Below are 19,403 nucleotides of genomic sequence, written 5' to 3'. Positions count from 1 at the left end.
TAATTACATGGATTATTTTCTGATGCATCTATTTTATCTGTTTTGTTGTTAAAAATATAATTTTAATTATTTAAAGTTTTAGTCAACACTTTTGAACTTGATACCAAAATGCTTTAGAAATATCTTTCTCCGACTTCATTTAAAACAATAGAAGTTTTGCACATAAGTTTCAACAAAACTAACAGTAAACATTTTAAGAGTATAATTTGTTTTAAAATTAAGCCAAGTATAAAAAATTAACAAAAAATACCATTATTATCTTTTCCAAGGAAAATTTGTTTCTTTTCTAGCTTACAAAGTACACTTAAAATTGAATTAAAAAGCTTGGATAATATGGGTCTTCAACTTTTGGTTTAGTATTAATGACTCCTTAATAAATCTTTTATATCATCTTTTTCAGCTGCATCTAAATAACTACTTCCATCTGGTGTTTTTCCAGTAGCTGAAGCTCCTTTTTCGAGCAATAATCTAACACAATTTGTATGTCCTTCCCAAATTGCTGCCAGTAAAGTTGTGATGCCATGTTTATCTGTTGCCTAAAGTAAATCAAGTAATCAAGTCGGCGAACAATTGGATGAAATATTTAATAAAAATACAAAAAAAATTTACAGACATTTGCATCTGCCCCTTTATCCAGAAGGTACCTAACAACTTCACTCTGTCCATAATCGGCTGCATAATGAAGCGGTGTTCTACCATCTATAGTTTGATTAACATCAATGTTCTGAAAAAGTTGAGTTAGTCAAATTCCCGGAAATGGATCATAACAATAACTTGAATATCGTATAATTTTATTAATAAGCTAAATACGTTTACATCAATAAAATTACTAGAATTTTAATTAATCTTTAGGCCTTTATTTGTTATTTTATAGTCATCTATGATAAAAGTAAATACTGTCAGGAATGTACCTTTTTCTCTATGATATCGCGAACCTGATCAAGATCGCCATTTTTTATACCCCAGACTAATTCACTCATCTTAAGATTTAATTACTGAAGGTCTTAATTTCTTCTCACTTTAAATAAACAAGACAGCACGAGTTATGTACAATTTCGGAATATGATAATTTATCATTTACTCAGTCATGAATGTTTTGCCGTATTTACGAATTACGGCTTTAGACATGTGTTGTTGCTTACAATGGAACGTCGGTCGTGTGACGCGTCCACTGCTGCAAATCTAGTGAAGGTGTCGCATAATCGATTGAATGTGAAGTTAGCGTTTGTTGGATAAAAAAATATGAAACACTTGAGAAGGAACTTATTTGTAAAAAAAATTATCCCTCCTTAACAATAAATTCACTATTTATTGAACATTGTCATTCGAATGATTATTCAAACGTTTACTTGAAGTTTTGAAGCATTATTTCCTGTCCTGACATTAAATGATTTATCACGTCGCAAGATAAAATTATTTCTGTTTAGGTGCTTATTGTATGAACTTATGCTGTTACTCAAAATTCATATTAAATTAAAGAAAATTAATAAGATATGAACATTTTTCAGTTATTCACAGAAGATTTTGTTTCATTTGACACAAAACTTTAGTATTCATCACAAACGAAACGAATTTTTCGCGATATTAATTATTAAGAATGTTTTTGCTTAAACAATTTCTAATTGAAGTTATACACACTATTGACGTAATAGAAAATGCAATACATATACTCTTAACGACGATGGTTTTTGATTTTAAATTTAATTCTGAACTTTCATCCAACTTGCTGCATAAATTTGATTTTTCTCTTTTAATTTTCAAAATTAAATGATTCAATAGTGAATAGAAAAAATGAAAAGCACATTCAAATGGCAAGATGTATTAACTTGCAACAAAATCATCATTCATTCTATACCTCAAGCTTCATTGTTATGTACTCATGTGTAAGGCTGATAATGCTTGTATCTTTTGTATTAATCAGACAGTCTGGTCAGGTGCAACACTGAATTCTTATGTAAATTCGAAAAAGAAGCTTACAAATATACATGACCAAAATCGTATTTTCTGCGTTTTGTTGATAAACAATTAGAAAATATCTTTTTTGGCATTGAATTTAAAAATATTTCCATCTTATCTTTCTTTTTTTAACTTATACTTATTTTTGATTGTTATTTATTTATAAAATAGCAGAAATGGTTTAATTATATAAATGAACATGAACATTGATGCGATCGTTAATCAATCAAAATTTTTCAAAATTCAAAGCCTTCATTAAAAATAAGATAGTATTATAATATTATGTTAAAGAAACGATTTTAAATAAATTAAATAAATCGAACAGAAACATTACAATTTTTTGAGCTGTTTATAGTTTTTCAAAAATTTCCAGCTCTAGATTTAATTATAATTTTATCGAGAATAAGTCTTGTAAACAAACTATATCATCACTATACTTTTGCTGTTTAAAGTAAAATTGATCTAAAATCAATAGCTTTAGGGAAAATTTCGTATTTTCTGCTTAAAAAATATGTAGAAAGTAAAATGATTTGTCATACTCATGAAAAATGTATCGTTTATGAGTATCGTTGATAATTTGTCAATCTGAAGATCAGTACATTGACAAAATTGAAATTAAAAGTAAAATAGAATATGTTTTTAATCAAAAATTTAAAAAAAAAATGGAAAACAATCAAATAAAAAATATTTTTTGAAAGTATATCATTCATTTTTTGGAAAGATTCATTCCTATGAATCCGTTAGTTATGTGAATTCTTTCCAGCTCACAGGTTCACGAGCGAAACTGCACTTTATAATAACATGTTATAATCTTTAATATTCCAATCGTGTACACTGGAGTATTGCACGATGCATCGTAAAATCTTCTTATTTTTATTCTTTCGAGCAATGAACAGATTTATCAACGTCGCTTCAACATCAGAATGAACAATAATATTTGCTTCATAAGAATGTCCGTTTTATAGGACTTTTTATTTATCATTATTAATAACGAGTAATTTTCAAAAATATTGTAGTTTATTAATCAAACATCTTTTTTAAGGCATACGTTAAGATTCTTTTTTGAAACTAATAAATCAGACAGGTTTCTGTATTTTTTACAATAATTTAAGCTAACTATATGTTCATATTATAAAAAATAAATTTATTCATTTTAATTAAATTGAATTTACACCCTAATCGAGGTTGATAGTTATTGAATTGTCGGTCTTTTTATTTATTTGAGTTACTTACAAATCTTACAAGATGTTTCTCAAAAAGTTAAGTATTTTTAAAAATCATTTCTATATAAAATTGTATCATTTCTTTAAATTTTTAACTTTTGATAACAAATAATAAGGCCGTAAAAACTGAATTGAATGTCTATTCAACAATTTTAAAGAAACAATGAACGCAAAATTATTTAAAAAGTTTCAGTAGTTTCATTAGGAAAGTACTGAATACTCATGACAACTTTTTGTGTGGGTAACTTTATTTAATCGAAAGAGGATGTTGAGTCGGTTGAACTGAAAGAAGTCCAGTCAGCTGCCCGGATATGTCTCCCCTTTTGACTTGCACTGCACCACACTCGAGAGCAACCATGTGAGACACCTTCCTTTTACTTAATTCTCTTTTTCTGTTTTCTCTTTCTGACGTCGTCGCTATCTTCTTCTTTCGACGCTGCAGAAATAAACTATTAATTTTTATTTAATAATTTTATCGTTAAAAACTAACGTTATAAAAGTTTAAACTTTTTCTGATTATTACGATGATGTTTAAATAATTTTATCGATCATATTAATAGATTTTTGCTCATGAACATACTTGCATTTTGAAAAAATTGTAAAGATAATAAAATGTATTAAAGCTGCTATCTAATAAAATGCTGAAAAATCATTAAATTTATTTCACAATGCGAAAAATTGCATTTCAGTTTTACTCAAAAAAATGTATCATTCTGCCAAATATCATCTTTTAATTAATTATTTAACAGGCCCGTAAATATCATAAATAAAATATGTGTTGGAGGTTTATAATTTATTTTTCAGCAAAATTATCTCTTTTTTTCATAGGAAAGAAGAACAACAGACTAGCTGGCTTTATCTCTTTTTCTCTTACCCACGCAACTCAATTCAGCCTATATCTCTCTTGCTGTCACGAGCGACAAGGGGAGAGGAGTTGGTCTCTTGCGAGGCCGGCAGGTATTGACCCGGTGCAAGCACGAGCTTCCATGGGTGGTAACTTAGCAACGTTGTCTGCCAACACACCCGCGTATACTATTCTTCATGAGCAAACCTAAATTTTTTCCTCATATTTTGTTTAAAGTATTTTTGTAAGCTTCTATTGATTTATTTTTTTAAAACAAATAACAAATTTATTCATACATAGCTTCTGATTTTTTTAAATATATAAATGTATATCAAATTACTACAAATTTTTATCTTAAGAGTAATTCTTCCATGTTGATGCATCGTTATATATAATTTTTAAAATAAAATTGAAGATAAAATATCTGAAATTTACTATTCAATTAGTTTCAGATTGATAATCAAACGTGAAATGAATTCGTAATTTTATCCGATTGCTGGATTATAGAATTATAAAAAGGATAGGATTAGTAGATTTAAAGAATTTATGCCGTGAAATGATTCGTAACATGTGACTCAATGTTATGAACATAAAATCTATTGCAATAAAATAATTCACTGTATAATCATGTTATATGTTCTTGCTGCGCAACTTGTCGTTAAAATATTATTTAAAATAAGTAAGTGTGTAAGTATGTAAGCTAATTGCAAACTTTTAAAAAAATACCCACTAAGTAGCTACTTAAGTTGTAAAGATTTTACAGTACGAGTGTCATTTTTTGTAAGAATTTTTCTTCGTGATCTTCAAAATCGTATAATTCCAAGCCCTAAAGTATTTTCAATTATTTACCACCAATGAAAATATTGTTCGACAACGTCAAAAATAAGAAATTGAAATTCCAAAAATTCATAACGTTAAACAAATTTTAACATCAGGATGAGAACGAAATTGTTAAAAAATTCACCTCACCCGTGTATCATAATCGTACTCAAAGGGTAGGTAATAAGAGTGCTGGCTCAAAATGAGCTGCGTAAATAATGGAGTGACTCGGTGGGTGCGGCACTTCGTAACCCAGAGCAACACACGCAATCGACCACCCACATCTGCAGTTTCTTCCTCTCGTTACACGGCGCTCATCTTATGCACGCATGTAAAGGCTCTGGGTGAATTTTCATGTCGAGATGTTTATTTCTGGCGTTGAAATTACCAGAGTACCATTGTACCATTGTAGTTTTCATTAGAAATTCTTATAAACAATAATATTTTTAAAACTATACCCAATTTATACTTTCCGTTTTGAATTTTCTTTATTTAGTATCATTAGATCAGTTATTTTATGTCACCTGATAATTATTAAATTGTTTAAATTCGCGCGCAAAAATATTTGTAAATAATTACAGTTAAAGTTTTTCAAAATTGGTTACTACATCAAATCCAATTTTTCGTTTACCCTTGTTTTAGAACAAGTAATTTTTCTTTCATGCAAAGAAAAATGAATCACATTATGATCTGTAAGTAGAGCAGCTTTATTCATGTTATCAATTATTGAAGAACGTTAATTTCTAAAACCATAAGACTTTGATTGTGACAGTAAATCAGCCGCCATCGTTGCACTGTAACTGACTCGCGGCCATCTCAAAGATAGAAACGAGGGCGGGAGGCGGAAAGAAAAAATGAGAACGGAGATTGTAGTAAATCAAGGGGAGTTTCAGTAAAGTTTTCTGCAAGAATAAATCAGAAGTGGGGATGAAATAATATATTTTCATTGATAAATCTTTCTATTTTAAAAAAATTTCTTGTAAGACTCGCCTATAATATTATGAATGAAAAAAATGTTATTTCTGGATATACCGTATCCCGAGCAAAGATAAATATTTGCAGACACATTTCAAAATGTTAAAAAATATTTGTTGAAACACTGAAAATCAATCTATAGAAGATTAGAAGAAACATATTGATTAATTTTTTAAAGTTATATTTGGTATCAATCGTACGACTCCTGTTTGAAAATGGTCAAATAATTGCATACTAGATTCAGAATCTACGTATAAAACTTTAAAATTTGAGTGTTTTAGATATATTGAATGACTTTGGAATACCATTGAAAATTACATTTTTTCATTTGAATGATTGAATGTCCTAATAATTGGGGCCAAATGATTTCAAAAAATCACTGCTAGATATTAACCAAAAGCTCTCGTGTTAGCGAACCAGCACTCAAATAACCATTAAAAAGTTAGAACATTTTTTAAATGAAAACCCGTTGCGATTTTTGAGAATTCGACGATTTTCTAGCGCCATACTCATACTTCATGAAAATGTAAGCAAATAAGAACTCAATTGAGAATAATTCACGTGAAATTAAAAAAAATTTATGATTAAAAAATTGTCCTCGCATTTTTTTATCAGTTCACCAAATTATTATCCAATCTTCACAATCCTGATTAAAAGCCTTGAATGACATTGAATCTCATCTGAGCTTCAAATGTACAGGAAATCAGGCTCAAATTCGAAGGCAATTATACATTTCGTAATATTAAATTAGGATAAATATTGTAATTTTCGGTGTCGTGGAGTGAGAAAAGCGCGTATGTAATGGTTCTTGAAAAAATAAGTAGAAAGAAATTTAAAAATAAAACTAATGCAGTACTCGGTCGGTAAAAAGTGTGCCCTCGGTATTCTCTTAAAATTTTGCGGAAATTTTTGTTTTACCAACCAAGCTTTGAAAATCTATATTTGCGTACTTTTCTAAGCCGATTTTTGAAAATTTCCTATTTGTCGGGTAAAAAATGTCCATCCAGTTTTTTGAAAACTATTGAAAGTAATTGACAGAAATTCGGTTCAATTATTCATAGCAACAATATAGGGGGCTGCATGGAGCCCTTCTATCAGTTTTGGATAAAAGTTATGCTAGCATACATATTCATTGCTCGGTTGGTAAAAAAATGAGACTTCGATATCACTTTAAGTATGACTGAAGCCCTTCGCATATTGGTAAAATTTATAAATTGTTTCGAGTTTTGACTCTATTTTTATTATGTTTTTTCCTATTATATGAATGCCTCAATTCATTTATTAGTATAAACTAAAAACGGATTAGTTCAGGATTTGCACCCAGGATTGTAACCCTGAAAACTTAGTGTAGTTATAACTTTATGTAAAGAGATTTGATGGATGAACTAAGTCATAAGTAACATAAGTCTATTAGAGAGCCATTTTTTCCCTCCTGCACGTAACGTTCCCGAGCTCCCCATTGTCTGCCCCTTTCCCCCGCTACAACAAAGTCTTTGTTTATAAAAATTGTCATATTATGTTGACAAGTAGAGTCATCAAAAACTCTGTCCGATATAGTACTCTCACTATAGCGGAAACTAACGAAACTGTAAAATTTGTCCGCTTTGAGAGATAAAGGTATACGTAGTACTGTATAAATTATCAAAGCTCAGTCGGTAAAAATGTAGCTGTGGCATTTACCTTATAATGCTTCTGTCAATACTTTTAGCTATTCGAAGTTCGTGTCCTTCTCCCTGCGGAACATTAGCAGTATCTTTGTCAGAAACTTTTTTATGCATTTAACACAAAACCTTTTTCAGTAAGATGCGGCATATTTTAAAAGTTTTATAAACTCAGTAGATAAAACAGGTGGATTAAGCATCTGTTAAAGCTCTGCAAGAATAAATATAGAATCATAAACCTGATTATAATTAACTGTACTATTATTATTTTACTGATTTATGATAGTTGAAATTGGTATGTTAAGTTATAACGCTTATTTATCATATATTTATCATACATATTTTTTTTGGTCAAGTACTTTTTTTCATGCTTAAAATATTTATATTGTTAAATTTATAAATACTTATACTTAACACATTTAATTTTATATTAATTTTTTTATATTGATATTGGTTTAATAAATGGAAAATAGTTGAATAAAAACAATTTTAGAAACATATTTGTTTATAGTTACCTTTTCTTGAACAAACGGAGTTTTCCTAAAAGAGTCTACATCGTGCTGAGATTTGTCGCACCTAATTTACAATCTGGTGTCAAATTATCAAAAAATCGGGCCAAAGAAGTCATAGCCATTCAATCATACAATGAGCCAATGTCAATTAAATAATAGGCAACTTTTCTGCTAAATTTGTTTAGTCCTAGATGACCAGGGTAAGCCTGACGCATTGCCAAACTCGTAAAAAACAGAAAAATGAACATTTTCTTGTTTTCAATTTGGAGCAAATGCACCTTTGCAGTAAATTTTATTATAAATTGATTTTTATGATTTTTACTTTACGCAGAGTATGAAAATTGCGATATATTTTGCTGCCGAGACGAACTTGACCTAATAGTAGGATAGTCAGTATTCGATAAATGAACGACATATTTATCAAACAGTCGTACATACTTACAGAGAGGGAGAGAGAGAGAATCCGTTATCATGCTCTCTTCACTCGTACTTGCACGGAAGTCCAAATGGTTAAGGCTGCTGATGCGTGTCATCGTTCATGTGTATGAATGCGTACATCGCACTTATTATTTATGTAAATGGGATCTGTGTACGCATTACTGCGTTACCTGCATTAGGCATTAAAATATGAAATTCTTGTCTTCTTTCTTTCAGAACATTTTTTACTCGATCGCTTTTGACGCACATGCGTGCTACAATTATTGAATATCGGTAAAGTATATTACATACACTAATTTCAAATGAAAAATTTCTATTTGTATTGGAATATGGTAATAATTTAATTAATACAAATACGGTGTATTGCATCTATTTCGATACCTCCTCAGAGATTCGTTCATAAAAACGTAGATAATTGAATTTTCTTTGTATTGGTGACAGTGTATTATTATACTCCAAATCCCCAGGGAGATGAAAGTTATTCGGTGGTTGTACGAATCTCAGATTACAATGGTAATTAGTCACACAATATAAATCACTTCTGATATTCGTTTTAAAAAATGAACAAGGGAAGGGCCGTATAAACTTGATAGGCATGTCAATATCTGTTTAAATTCTGACCCCTCGTATTCTGAACAATTGGTTGATTTTGAAATTGTCAATGATGAATATGTTTTTCAATTTTTTTTAACATTACTTTTATAAGTAGACACTTATGAAGTAAATTTTTATTTGGATCCCAGTAATTACTTGTACAAATATTCAATAGAAATGTCAAAAAACTAATCATTTTCATATGTATTTAGCATCTGTATACTTCTAATTTTTTTGCATAAATAGAGATGAGCAAGTTAAGAATCAACCACTTTTTTTCAGCTGCTATTGCACTCAGCCTCACCTATAAATATCCATTTATGGCAAATGAACATCAACCGCTTACACGCAGGCGAGGTGTACGCGCATGGGCAAGCAGATGACGCCGTTCAAGATGGATCTGAAACACTCCAGCTGCTTTGGATGAGTCGACGTTAGTATCAGGGTAAACGACTCGATGCTACAGATGTTCTGTCTAAAATATTATACATATGGGTGCTTCTATATCGAATCAAGATTGGTTTATTTGTTTATTTTTTTTTCAATTATTAAGCATGTTACAGTCTACTATTTACCGAAAAGTTTTGTCGAAATATTTTTTTTTCATAACGATTCAATTGCTTAGAAAATGACTGTACATGTTCACCCTAGTTATCGTTTATTAATCAATTTCTTATCATTGCAAAATAACTTTAATTTTTCCTTTGAAATTTTCGAAAATATTTTCTATTCGTGTAGAAGCTACGTAAATGCATTTTAAAAATAAAAAATCTTGCTGAATATTTAATTCAGCCAATAAAAAAAAAAAAACACGAAAAATTACGTACATTTGTTTAAATCAGTCTGTAATTTTTTAAATGTCATGCGATAAAATATTAGTGATAAAAATTATTAGAAAAATATTAGTGAGGAAAGATGGAATTGATAATAAGAGTCGAGCATTGGTAGTAAATATTAATCATAAATTCGTTTATGTTTCATCAGGTTCGTTAACTGTAAATTATGTTAGAAATCGTAGGGATGAGTATGTATCTTATACTTGGTCGATTTTTAAAAAGTTGATACGAAGATCAATATGCAAGAGAAAAAGAGAGAGAGAGAGTACATTTACATTCATATAATATCGACACATAGGGTAATGATGGGTTCGGCTCGTGCCGCAGCTCGAATTACAATATGTAGCCGAGTCATCGCCACCGCTAAAGCAGGTGCTGCCAGCAGACGTCAAGTTCTCTTCCTCTCCCTCTATCATTTCCTTATTTATTTTTTCGAAGTAAGGAGAAGCACTTGGAATAATGTGTTAAAAATGAGATATTTTTTACCAGATGATCTAGTTAAAGAGACGTTGATGTTAGATTAGTATTTTGCATTTTCAGCAACATTTTTATGTAACAAATGTAAAACATATATTTTTCTAAGTATTATAGATAAATTAAAAATTTACACGTGTATTTATTATCATTACGAAGATAGTTTTTTAAGCCCACCCCTTTCTTGGTAATTTGTCATTATTTTTATTTTAGTTGTTTGTAAGTTATGAAGACATTTCATTAGTCTTTATCGGTACGAATTTTTGTTATTTTTTATTTTTATTGATAAATATTTTTCAATTATTTTTAAATATTAAAAGAAAAATTCATCTTCAATAATAATAAATATCGAGCTTTTTTAAAAAAGTTCAGAAACGATTATTAGGAAAACAAGCTTTCGTGACACAGTTCGATAGTAACATCATCGATAAAAGCAATAAAAATAAATATGATTTTTTTTTTAAAAGTGCATTCTCTTTAGTTACTTTTGAAGGGTTTACAGTGTCAAAATTGAACTTTTTAGGTTATAATAATGCAGTTGGTACTCAAAATCCATCATTAAATTTTGTACAATGGCATTAAACAAACGAAATTTCGAATGATGATTTTTAAGTCAGAAAAAATTTGAGAGATATGAAAATAAACACGGTTCGTTTCTCGTTACCAATATGGGTTTCATTTAATCATTCATTCGTTCTATCAGGTATAAGAAGGAAACTGCTGGAGCGGCTGTGCAAGAGATATTAGTACGTAGGGTATATACATGTATATACAGTATTATAGGTGTATATGTAAGTGGTCAGATAGCAGGTGCCACATAGCATGCAAGGGCAAACAGCTGTCACACGCCAGCCACACGCCTTAAACACGCACCCACATATACTCTCTTACTGTTTCTGTCTGAAAGAAAATATATGTACATGTTTTTTTATTGCTTTTCCAAAATTTAAATGATTGCCTATGTCTATTAGAAACTATATTTTGCTTCTACAGTAGTAAGTGTAATATTTGTGTCATAATAAGTAATGGTGAATTTACGAAGAATATACATGTAGTTACTTTTTTTGTATAAAAAAAATTGATGATCTGAAAATGAATAAAAATAAACTGGCCATATACCGATTTGAAGAAGTACAATGTAAATTCTTCTATGAAACTGATTAAAAAAATCAAAAAGTAATTATTATCAGGTTTAAAATTGTTTTGGACTCAAAATTGTAACGATGAATTCCAAAAGCTCAATTTTCTTTCAAAACGAGGACTGGAAATAAATTTGTTTAATAAATTAACCAATCTTGTTTCCTATTTATCATAAAAAATCTCATAATTATCAAACATTAGTAAATAAAAGAATGATATGCACAGCTTGTGAGAGCAACAGACTTTTTGAAAGCAAACGGCAAAAAGCTATAACTTGGAGCGGAAATTGATTCCTCCTTCCCGCGCTTTCTCGTATTCAGAGTGCGTCGTTGTATGAATGTATAAAAGCAAGTGTGTCTGTTGTGAGTCGCTGATCACGATGGCAACGGTTGAGTGCCCATGGCAACACCTCCTTTCCCTCGCGAGTCTAGCTTTCAGAGGACATAACAAGAGATGACCTAAGCTTCGTTCAAAAATGAAGCACATATGTGTACTCTTCGTAAATTCATTTTCATTTCATTTACCTTCGTTGATTCTCAAATAATCAAATGAAAATATAGTATTCTTAATTGAATTGATAGTATTTAATTTAACAATTGTAAAATTTAAATATATGAATAAAAATATTTTATTAAATGATATAAATTTTTTTTTTTGGGTGAATAAATTGAGCTCATTTAATAATAATTCTAAAACTGATCGATAAAATAAGTATTTCTAAAAATGTACAATGAATTAGAGGCTTTTTAAATTTATTCGTAATAATTTTTTATCAAAGGACTATGAAAAATGTACAAGAAACTCTTTTAAAAAGAATTTAAAAAAATAACTTAAATTAAAAATAACATTTCAAAGTTAATTTAACATTATAGTTTTCATTTATATTCGTATTTCGTTATGCTAAGCAATTTTATAGAAGATCATTCAAAATGATCGTGCATATAATGTGTAAAATTATCTTAATTCCTAATCCTAATCTTTTATTTATTAAAAGTTCAAATCAAGACAAAAAATACCTACTATTAATTAGCAATAAATTTAGTTACTCCAAACTTCAAAGACCTATACAGTATATTCAGATATTATATTTATAATAAGTTGAACGTTATAAAGGGATATTTTGGGGTTTTCTTAAATACAAAAGTTTAAAATTGATCTAAAAATAATGATTTTTAATGAATGCGGTAAAATGATGTATTAAAGTTCGTGAAACATTTCGATAATTATTCAAATTTATATAACTAAAGATCAAGTTAAAAGGAGTTAGTTTGTTATAATAGCAACCTTTTTTATTTAAGGGAAATGCATTTTGTTTAAAATGTCATTATTGTTGATTCGTTCATTCTTATTATAAAAATAACAGAGACGAAAACTAAAATATCTGAAAATAAAAATTTTTCTTAGAATTCGTAAAAATTTGTAAATTTTATTATTTGATTTTATTATTCATGATTTATTATTTTTCACAGTATATTATTATAAATAAATGTTAGTGTACCGTATAAACTATGATAAAAATTACACTAAATTATCCATTTTTATTATTTATTTTATAAGACTGAATGAAGAATCTCAGTAATATCTCAGATTCTTAATTTAGATAAGAAAAGAGAATTTCTGCTTTAAATGAACACTAACTTGCGGAAAAAAACAATTAGATTCAATGCAATACAAGTATAAAAAATGACAGTGTGAAATTTTCCAACTTCTTAAAATTTCTATCCGTACTCAGTTAATTATTTAAATACTAAAATTAGTTATTCGTAAAAATTTTGATACATCAATTCGTAACTTTAGTTCATGAATCGATTCTTGTAAAAGAGCAGTGATGAAGAAACGAAATGGATGGCAAAAGACGTTTAAAAAGCAGAATTTCCTCACAATCAAATTTATTCTGACTCGATTGGAGAACGCTTTTGAACCGAATGACATTTTTTCATTGATCGTGCATCAAACGTTGTAAAAATCTTATCACGAATCAGCAGCCTACTGAAATTTTGTGTCTAAAGCCTCAGCTACATGCTCGACCTTTCTCACGTAAAGAATTGTTCAAGTTGACCCCTGTTTTTTCTTTAAGTATTATCGCCGTCACAATGATGAGCGGCTTACTAACGAATAAAACTAAAGGCGAGCAAGAGACTCACCTTGGATTTTTTTCAGCACAATTCAACGAGATGAATATGGATGATATCTTATGGTAATTCTCGGCCGGCATTGGGAGTATCAGAGGTCACAAACGTCAATCTGTTCGAAAAGTGAAAATTCTTCAAAGATGGGATTTAGGCGTTAAAGATATTCTTATCAACCTAATTCATTGAACAATTTTTTAAATTTAAGTTGTATTTATTTTATTGTTTGATAACCAAAATACGTTTCAAGTAAACTATTGACTATTCTACAAAGAAATGTCACAATTAAAATTTTGAAATAAAAAAAAATTCTAGTGTGAAACTTTAGTGTAAGTGGGTTACTGTACGAAGTTGCGCTAAAATCAGTATCACTACGCTTTGGTCCAAAACAATAAAAAAACACATTTAAAAAACCACTGAAAAGTTGTGTTCATTTTGTAGTACTATTTTTACAATTCTTATAAATGTATATTTACATGTATCATATCGTTCAACAATAATTAATTTTAATTGGCTGTATTTATCCATTATTTCACCTATTTTTACGAATATCAGGGATTGTAAATAAAATCTTGTTTACAGAAAAACTACACGCATCAATACTATATTTATTCTCATTAGTTGAAATAAAACACGGGCATTGCTATATTTTCTGTACAAATCTTGAATTGAATTAAATCACGCTAATTTACGCAATTTCGATTTTTTTCCAAAGTAAATGCTTGATTGATAAGTCATGCGCACCGGTTAGACGTGCAAAATATCGTTTTGTCGAAAATAAATTACATAAAGAACTCGTATAAATATAAGGTTGATGGCAAGAAGAAGGAGAAGTAACTCGAGAGTTTCGTAGTTTAAAAGTTAGGATTGACAAGCCGGAAGCTTATTTCCCAGGAATCACTTGTACTATCTGCCGTTTGATGCGTGTATAAGCCTAGAAAAGGGCTAATGCAATTTTTTGCTCCCGACTCTCCACTGCATGGACATCGGTCACTGCATCGTTCAAGGGTGGCGATTGTATAAACTTCCTAGTTAAAGCCGGTCGGAAAAAACGTTGACCAGTGCAGATGGAAATAGGGAAGGAGTAGTAAACATGTATAATACATGTCTATAAGTATGCCTTTATTACACGAATTTTTTCTGTTGCTACGATTTACATAGTAAAGAATGACGCTTGTGTGGCAATGACCGTTGCTGACTTTTCGTTAAAAAACACCTCATGGGAAAAGGTAGTTCATACAAGAATGAGTAAAAATTACAAATTAAGAGAGCTAACGTACATAACTGAGCCAAAATACTCGCTCGATGATATTATGAAACTGAAATGATTTTTTAAGCAATAAACCAAGATTAAATAAAAAAATACTAAATCGTGTTTAGTTAAAAAGGTTGTAATCGTGAATTATAATCAATTGATTTTTTTCCAATTAAGCGAAAGTCATCTACAACTCCAGCATCACAAATAATTTGAAAAAATGTTCAAATCGTTTACTAATGTCATCGTTCCTAATCATTTTTATTTATTCAATTGTTATACCGTGAAATATTTCAAAAATACTCTCAGAGTATGATTTTTAAATAATTAATATCCAACAATTGCTAATTGATACAAATGAATCGATGAAAATCTACTGTGATGAAATGTACTAGCTGTGCATTTAATTGAATGATAAAAAGTGTGGGAAACTCCCGGAAATAATTGTAGGTCGAAGAAAAAAATTGCGCGCCCGATTTTCTCGCCCGGTGAATTTGCGCGTCGCGAGCGAGAGGGGCGTGTTTGGACAAGGAATTTCGGCTAAGAAATGCATCTCTCCTTAGATTTATAGCTAGGCACATTAATAGTACGTGCGAGTGACCAACGGTCTCTCTCCTTTTCTCTCTGTCTAGGGCTATGACAGAATAAGCACTCGTAGCTCTCGGTGTACCTAGCGTAGACTTTATATTGTGACGCCTATCATCGTGCATATGATTATAATCGTTTTTCGAAGCAAAAAATATCTCTTGGAAGGAAGATGTATGGAGAAGAGAGAAACGCATTTTATTAAATGTCCCGAAGAAGGTATACGTATGTGTGTGTGCGTGTGTATATACCTGGCTATTTCTATGTAGGTTAGGGTTACTAGGACTTGCACCTCGCCCAAACCCCTCGCACCACCTTGCAATGGGCTCTGTCTCTTTTTTTTTTTGCAAGTGCACACGTGCTTGTTAAGAAGCATCCGGTTCTAGGACCCTTTTCTGATAAATCTTAGGGGACGGGCCCGGTAGCGAAATTTTTGGACAGTGACAGCGGAGTCCCGGGTCCCGTATAAGAATGTAGTCGCACGCATGAGTTATGATTAATGCGCCGGGGATTATGCGTGTTTCGGAATGGATGGTCAGTGGCGGCGCGCCTCATGCTACTACCGAGCGCGCGCGGCTACGTGCAGTAAAAGTGATAGTTTCCTAGGCTTAACGCTAGTTTTACGCTGGCTATTAGCGTTACAGTTGTTTGCCATAAATTATGAGAGACGCTGCGAGCCTCTACATTTATTTTAGTTTACTTCGCGCAGAGGGACCGAAAAAAAGATGCTTAAAATGTAATTACGCGTTTTGGTGAAATCTCGCGATTTTAGTCAAGGAGCGACGAATTCGAAAAGATATGATCAAATTCATAGAAGTGATAAGGTACTTTTTTAAACGCACTGAAAACTTTCGAAGGAAATTTAAATATAAATGAACAAACCTCCACAAGTTTTTCAAGTAATAACAAACAATCTCTAATAATTCTTGCGTATAAGTTACTTTTTAAAAACTCATAACATCGATGTGCGTTGATTTTAATTGTCTCATGCTCAGCCACGGCAATACAAACATTTCCTTAATCACGAACTAACGATCGAGTAATCTCGTAAAAAAAAATCGATGCCCATTAATCAAAGCTAGGCGCTAATTGATAGCGTGGCCGAATTTAGCGGCAAATCGAGAGGCACGTGAGATTGACATTAAAAATCAGGATCGGTCCGGGTCAGTTTTCGCTCTCTCCCTCTCCCCGAGCTATATCCGCTGTACATCGCGTCGTGTCTTCCCTTCCTCAAAGTTATATATATCCACCTCGTCTCGCGGCGACAGGTAGCACCGCTTGTCAACGTCCACATGATACATAATACGCTCGGCATGCATCATATATATAAGGGTGATCCACATATTATGCGCGCAAGCCCTAGAATAACTGGATCTCGTCTCGCTCGGGCCGATGATCGTGCGGGGCACGCAGGGCCCGGTGGCGCTTTCACCTTTAAAAAGTAACTTGCCCCGGCTATACGGCCGTGTATTACTCGAAAAACCAGTATAGATGCTACATGATGTAGTGGACATTTGCCTACACGGAAGGAAATGCGCGCGCGAGCGAACGTTACTTACTCCCCATCAGCGGCCTGAGCAGCAGCAGCAGCAGCACTACTACCACTGCCTTGTGCGTGTGATATGTGAGAGCAGCTTATAGTACCCCTACTCCTCTCGGGCGCGTATAGATGAATTTACCGGGCAACAAGCGAATTAATGAATACTCGCCTCGTAGAAAGCTAGTCATGTAATCGCTTGTTGCACCTTCATAATTTCGATTGCGGCTAGCGGTTTCACGACGGCACATCGCTCGACTCGTCGTCGACAATACATAGAAATTTTGCGCGCACACACACACATACACGTGCACACATATTTACCAATGTCTGATCAGGGAGGGTTACGTATAAATTGCTCGATGAAAACTCAACGGTATAAAGCTACAGTTAGTCGATCGTCAAATGTAACGCGATACTTTCTTCGTAGTGTCCAGTTTTGCCATCAAAGAAATGAAATTTCGCTGCAGACGCACTATCGAGTCTTTTTCTATTTGCTCAGCGAACGTGCATAAATTTAAATTATAATGTGCCAGATCCTTTTTTAAAAGGTTTTTTTTATGAAAAGTTCCCTCAAACATATTCCTTAGGTAAACGAAAGCCATCGTCATTGGTCAAATGCAAAATATTCAAGACCTTTTTAATAATTAATTACAGATATGTAAACAATTGTCCAATGCTTTTTATTTACAGATTTATTCAGTATTATATCAAAGGAAACATTCATTCGATGTCTTGATTTATTCAATTTACTAAAAATGTTTTTTCTGATCAAATAATGCTTTTTTCCTTCTTTTTACTGATTCGATAGGCATAAACAATAAAGCGATGCACATCGTACTGTATGTTACCGTGTATTTCATATTCAAAGTACTAAAGTAAATTTAAAGCACAGTTGAATCATTATAAATCTATATCGTCAACTGTGAAAAATTTAATTAAAAATTAGGCTGAAAAAATTCTCGAGGCTCTGGTCATTGCATCTAGAAGGGGATTATAAATGTTCTAAATTTTCATTGGTTCAAATCTGGAAGCCAACCACTACTGGGCTCCCCAGCTTCCCCTTCCCGTGACATCACACGATTTCCATGACTAGATCCGCCTCTCATTTTCTAGAGATTCAACTGCGTGGTGATGTCCAAATTTCCAAGAAATGTATCACTTTCTTCACTTAGAGAAAAATGGCTTCTTATTTGTCACAGGCTAAATAGCTGTGAATAAGTTCCAAGTTAAATTTCTCAAATCACTCCTAGTTATTATATTATTTAGAAAAAAAATTAACTATTGTTTCATACTTATTACCTATAGATATGCAATTCGTTCAAATTTAATTACTATAGAAAAGTTTTAGAGTAATGATTGTGCGATATTTTTTTCTTGAAATAACGTTCTTGTATCATTGAAGTTGAAAAAACGTAACTACAATCGTACTTAATATTTAACTATATTCCAGTTTTGTAAAGAAGAAAACCTTGGACATTATGTATCGCATTTACGTACTTATAGAGTTATTTAGATTAAAGTAGGGCAAACTAGTTAAGTTTCTTAAAGATACAAAAAGTATCTTTTTGTGTCGAAATAAGTCTTAATATGGAAAATTTAAACTGGGTAGTGATAATATGTACAGTTGAACATAAACATATATTTAGAAAAATGATTAATGTGGTATGCATAATGCCTCTTAAAAGGTACCTTTTTTATTTACAGAAATAACAATAGTATTTGATAGATATTCATTATAATCTCAAAATTTTACCATCCAATCTTTTTATTTACTCATTTTTTAAATGTCATTAATGATGAAAATAGACGCTGACCAATGTCTGACCACCACCCCTTCTATTGCTCATGTTATCTTTCCTCTACTCTTTTCCCCGAATCTTTAACCCCACCCCGAAAGAAATCAGTTTCTTAATATTTTAAGAAGGGTTAAGGGCTGGTGGTACCTTCAGAAAACTTTCGTACCACATAACTCTAGTGACAAGTACAGTGATGGGCTCACTGATCAAGAGTCGACGGGACAAGCAACATCAATTTTTCAATAATAGTGAATAGTTCCGTATTTCTAGCATTTAGTACTGTCAAATAGTGGAATAATTCATATTACAACTAAAATACAAAAGCAGCCAAAAGTGAGTTATTTCAATTTATTTTTTAAATATTACAATTTTTTTAACAATTACAAAATTGTATAATACCTAATATTTCGATCCGTCACTCTTACGTAATAATTTAAAAATTTTTTAAAGAAAGGTAACTGACCTTAAATTAATATTTATCAAGATTGTTGAGATTCAAGAATATCTCCACATATAGGATGTATTGAATTACTGTAAGAATCAAATTTGATCAGATAGTGTATCAGTCTAAGAATGCTGAAATTGCCTTTTTGCAGTAATAATTTAAATGACTAAAACTCGATCAT

At 31.1% G+C, this 19,403-nt stretch overlaps 1 protein-coding gene across 1 annotated transcript; it reads right to left on the bottom strand.

Annotated features, from left to right (window-relative positions):
- Positions 1-23: 23 nt before the first annotated feature.
- Positions 24-1,154, bottom strand: LOC106652547 (myotrophin-like). The gene is made up of 3 exons (XM_014371556.2): positions 912-1,154; positions 614-724; positions 24-536 (listed from the first exon to the last, which is right to left on the bottom strand). Exons 1-3 carry the CDS (start codon positions 978-980, stop codon positions 360-362), a joined length of 357 nt encoding a protein of 118 aa, XP_014227042.1. The 5' UTR covers positions 981-1,154; the 3' UTR covers positions 24-359.
- Positions 1,155-19,403: the final 18,249 nt, after the last annotated feature.

This window comes from Trichogramma pretiosum, unplaced genomic scaffold (assembly GCF_000599845.2).
Source record: "Trichogramma pretiosum strain Unisexual culture from Peru unplaced genomic scaffold, Tpre_2.0 scaffold32, whole genome shotgun sequence".
Classification (NCBI taxonomy): Eukaryota; Metazoa; Arthropoda; class Insecta; order Hymenoptera; family Trichogrammatidae; genus Trichogramma; species Trichogramma pretiosum.
The sequence above is the reverse complement of the archived record's forward strand: the minus strand, read 5'-3'. Positions and strand labels throughout refer to the sequence as shown.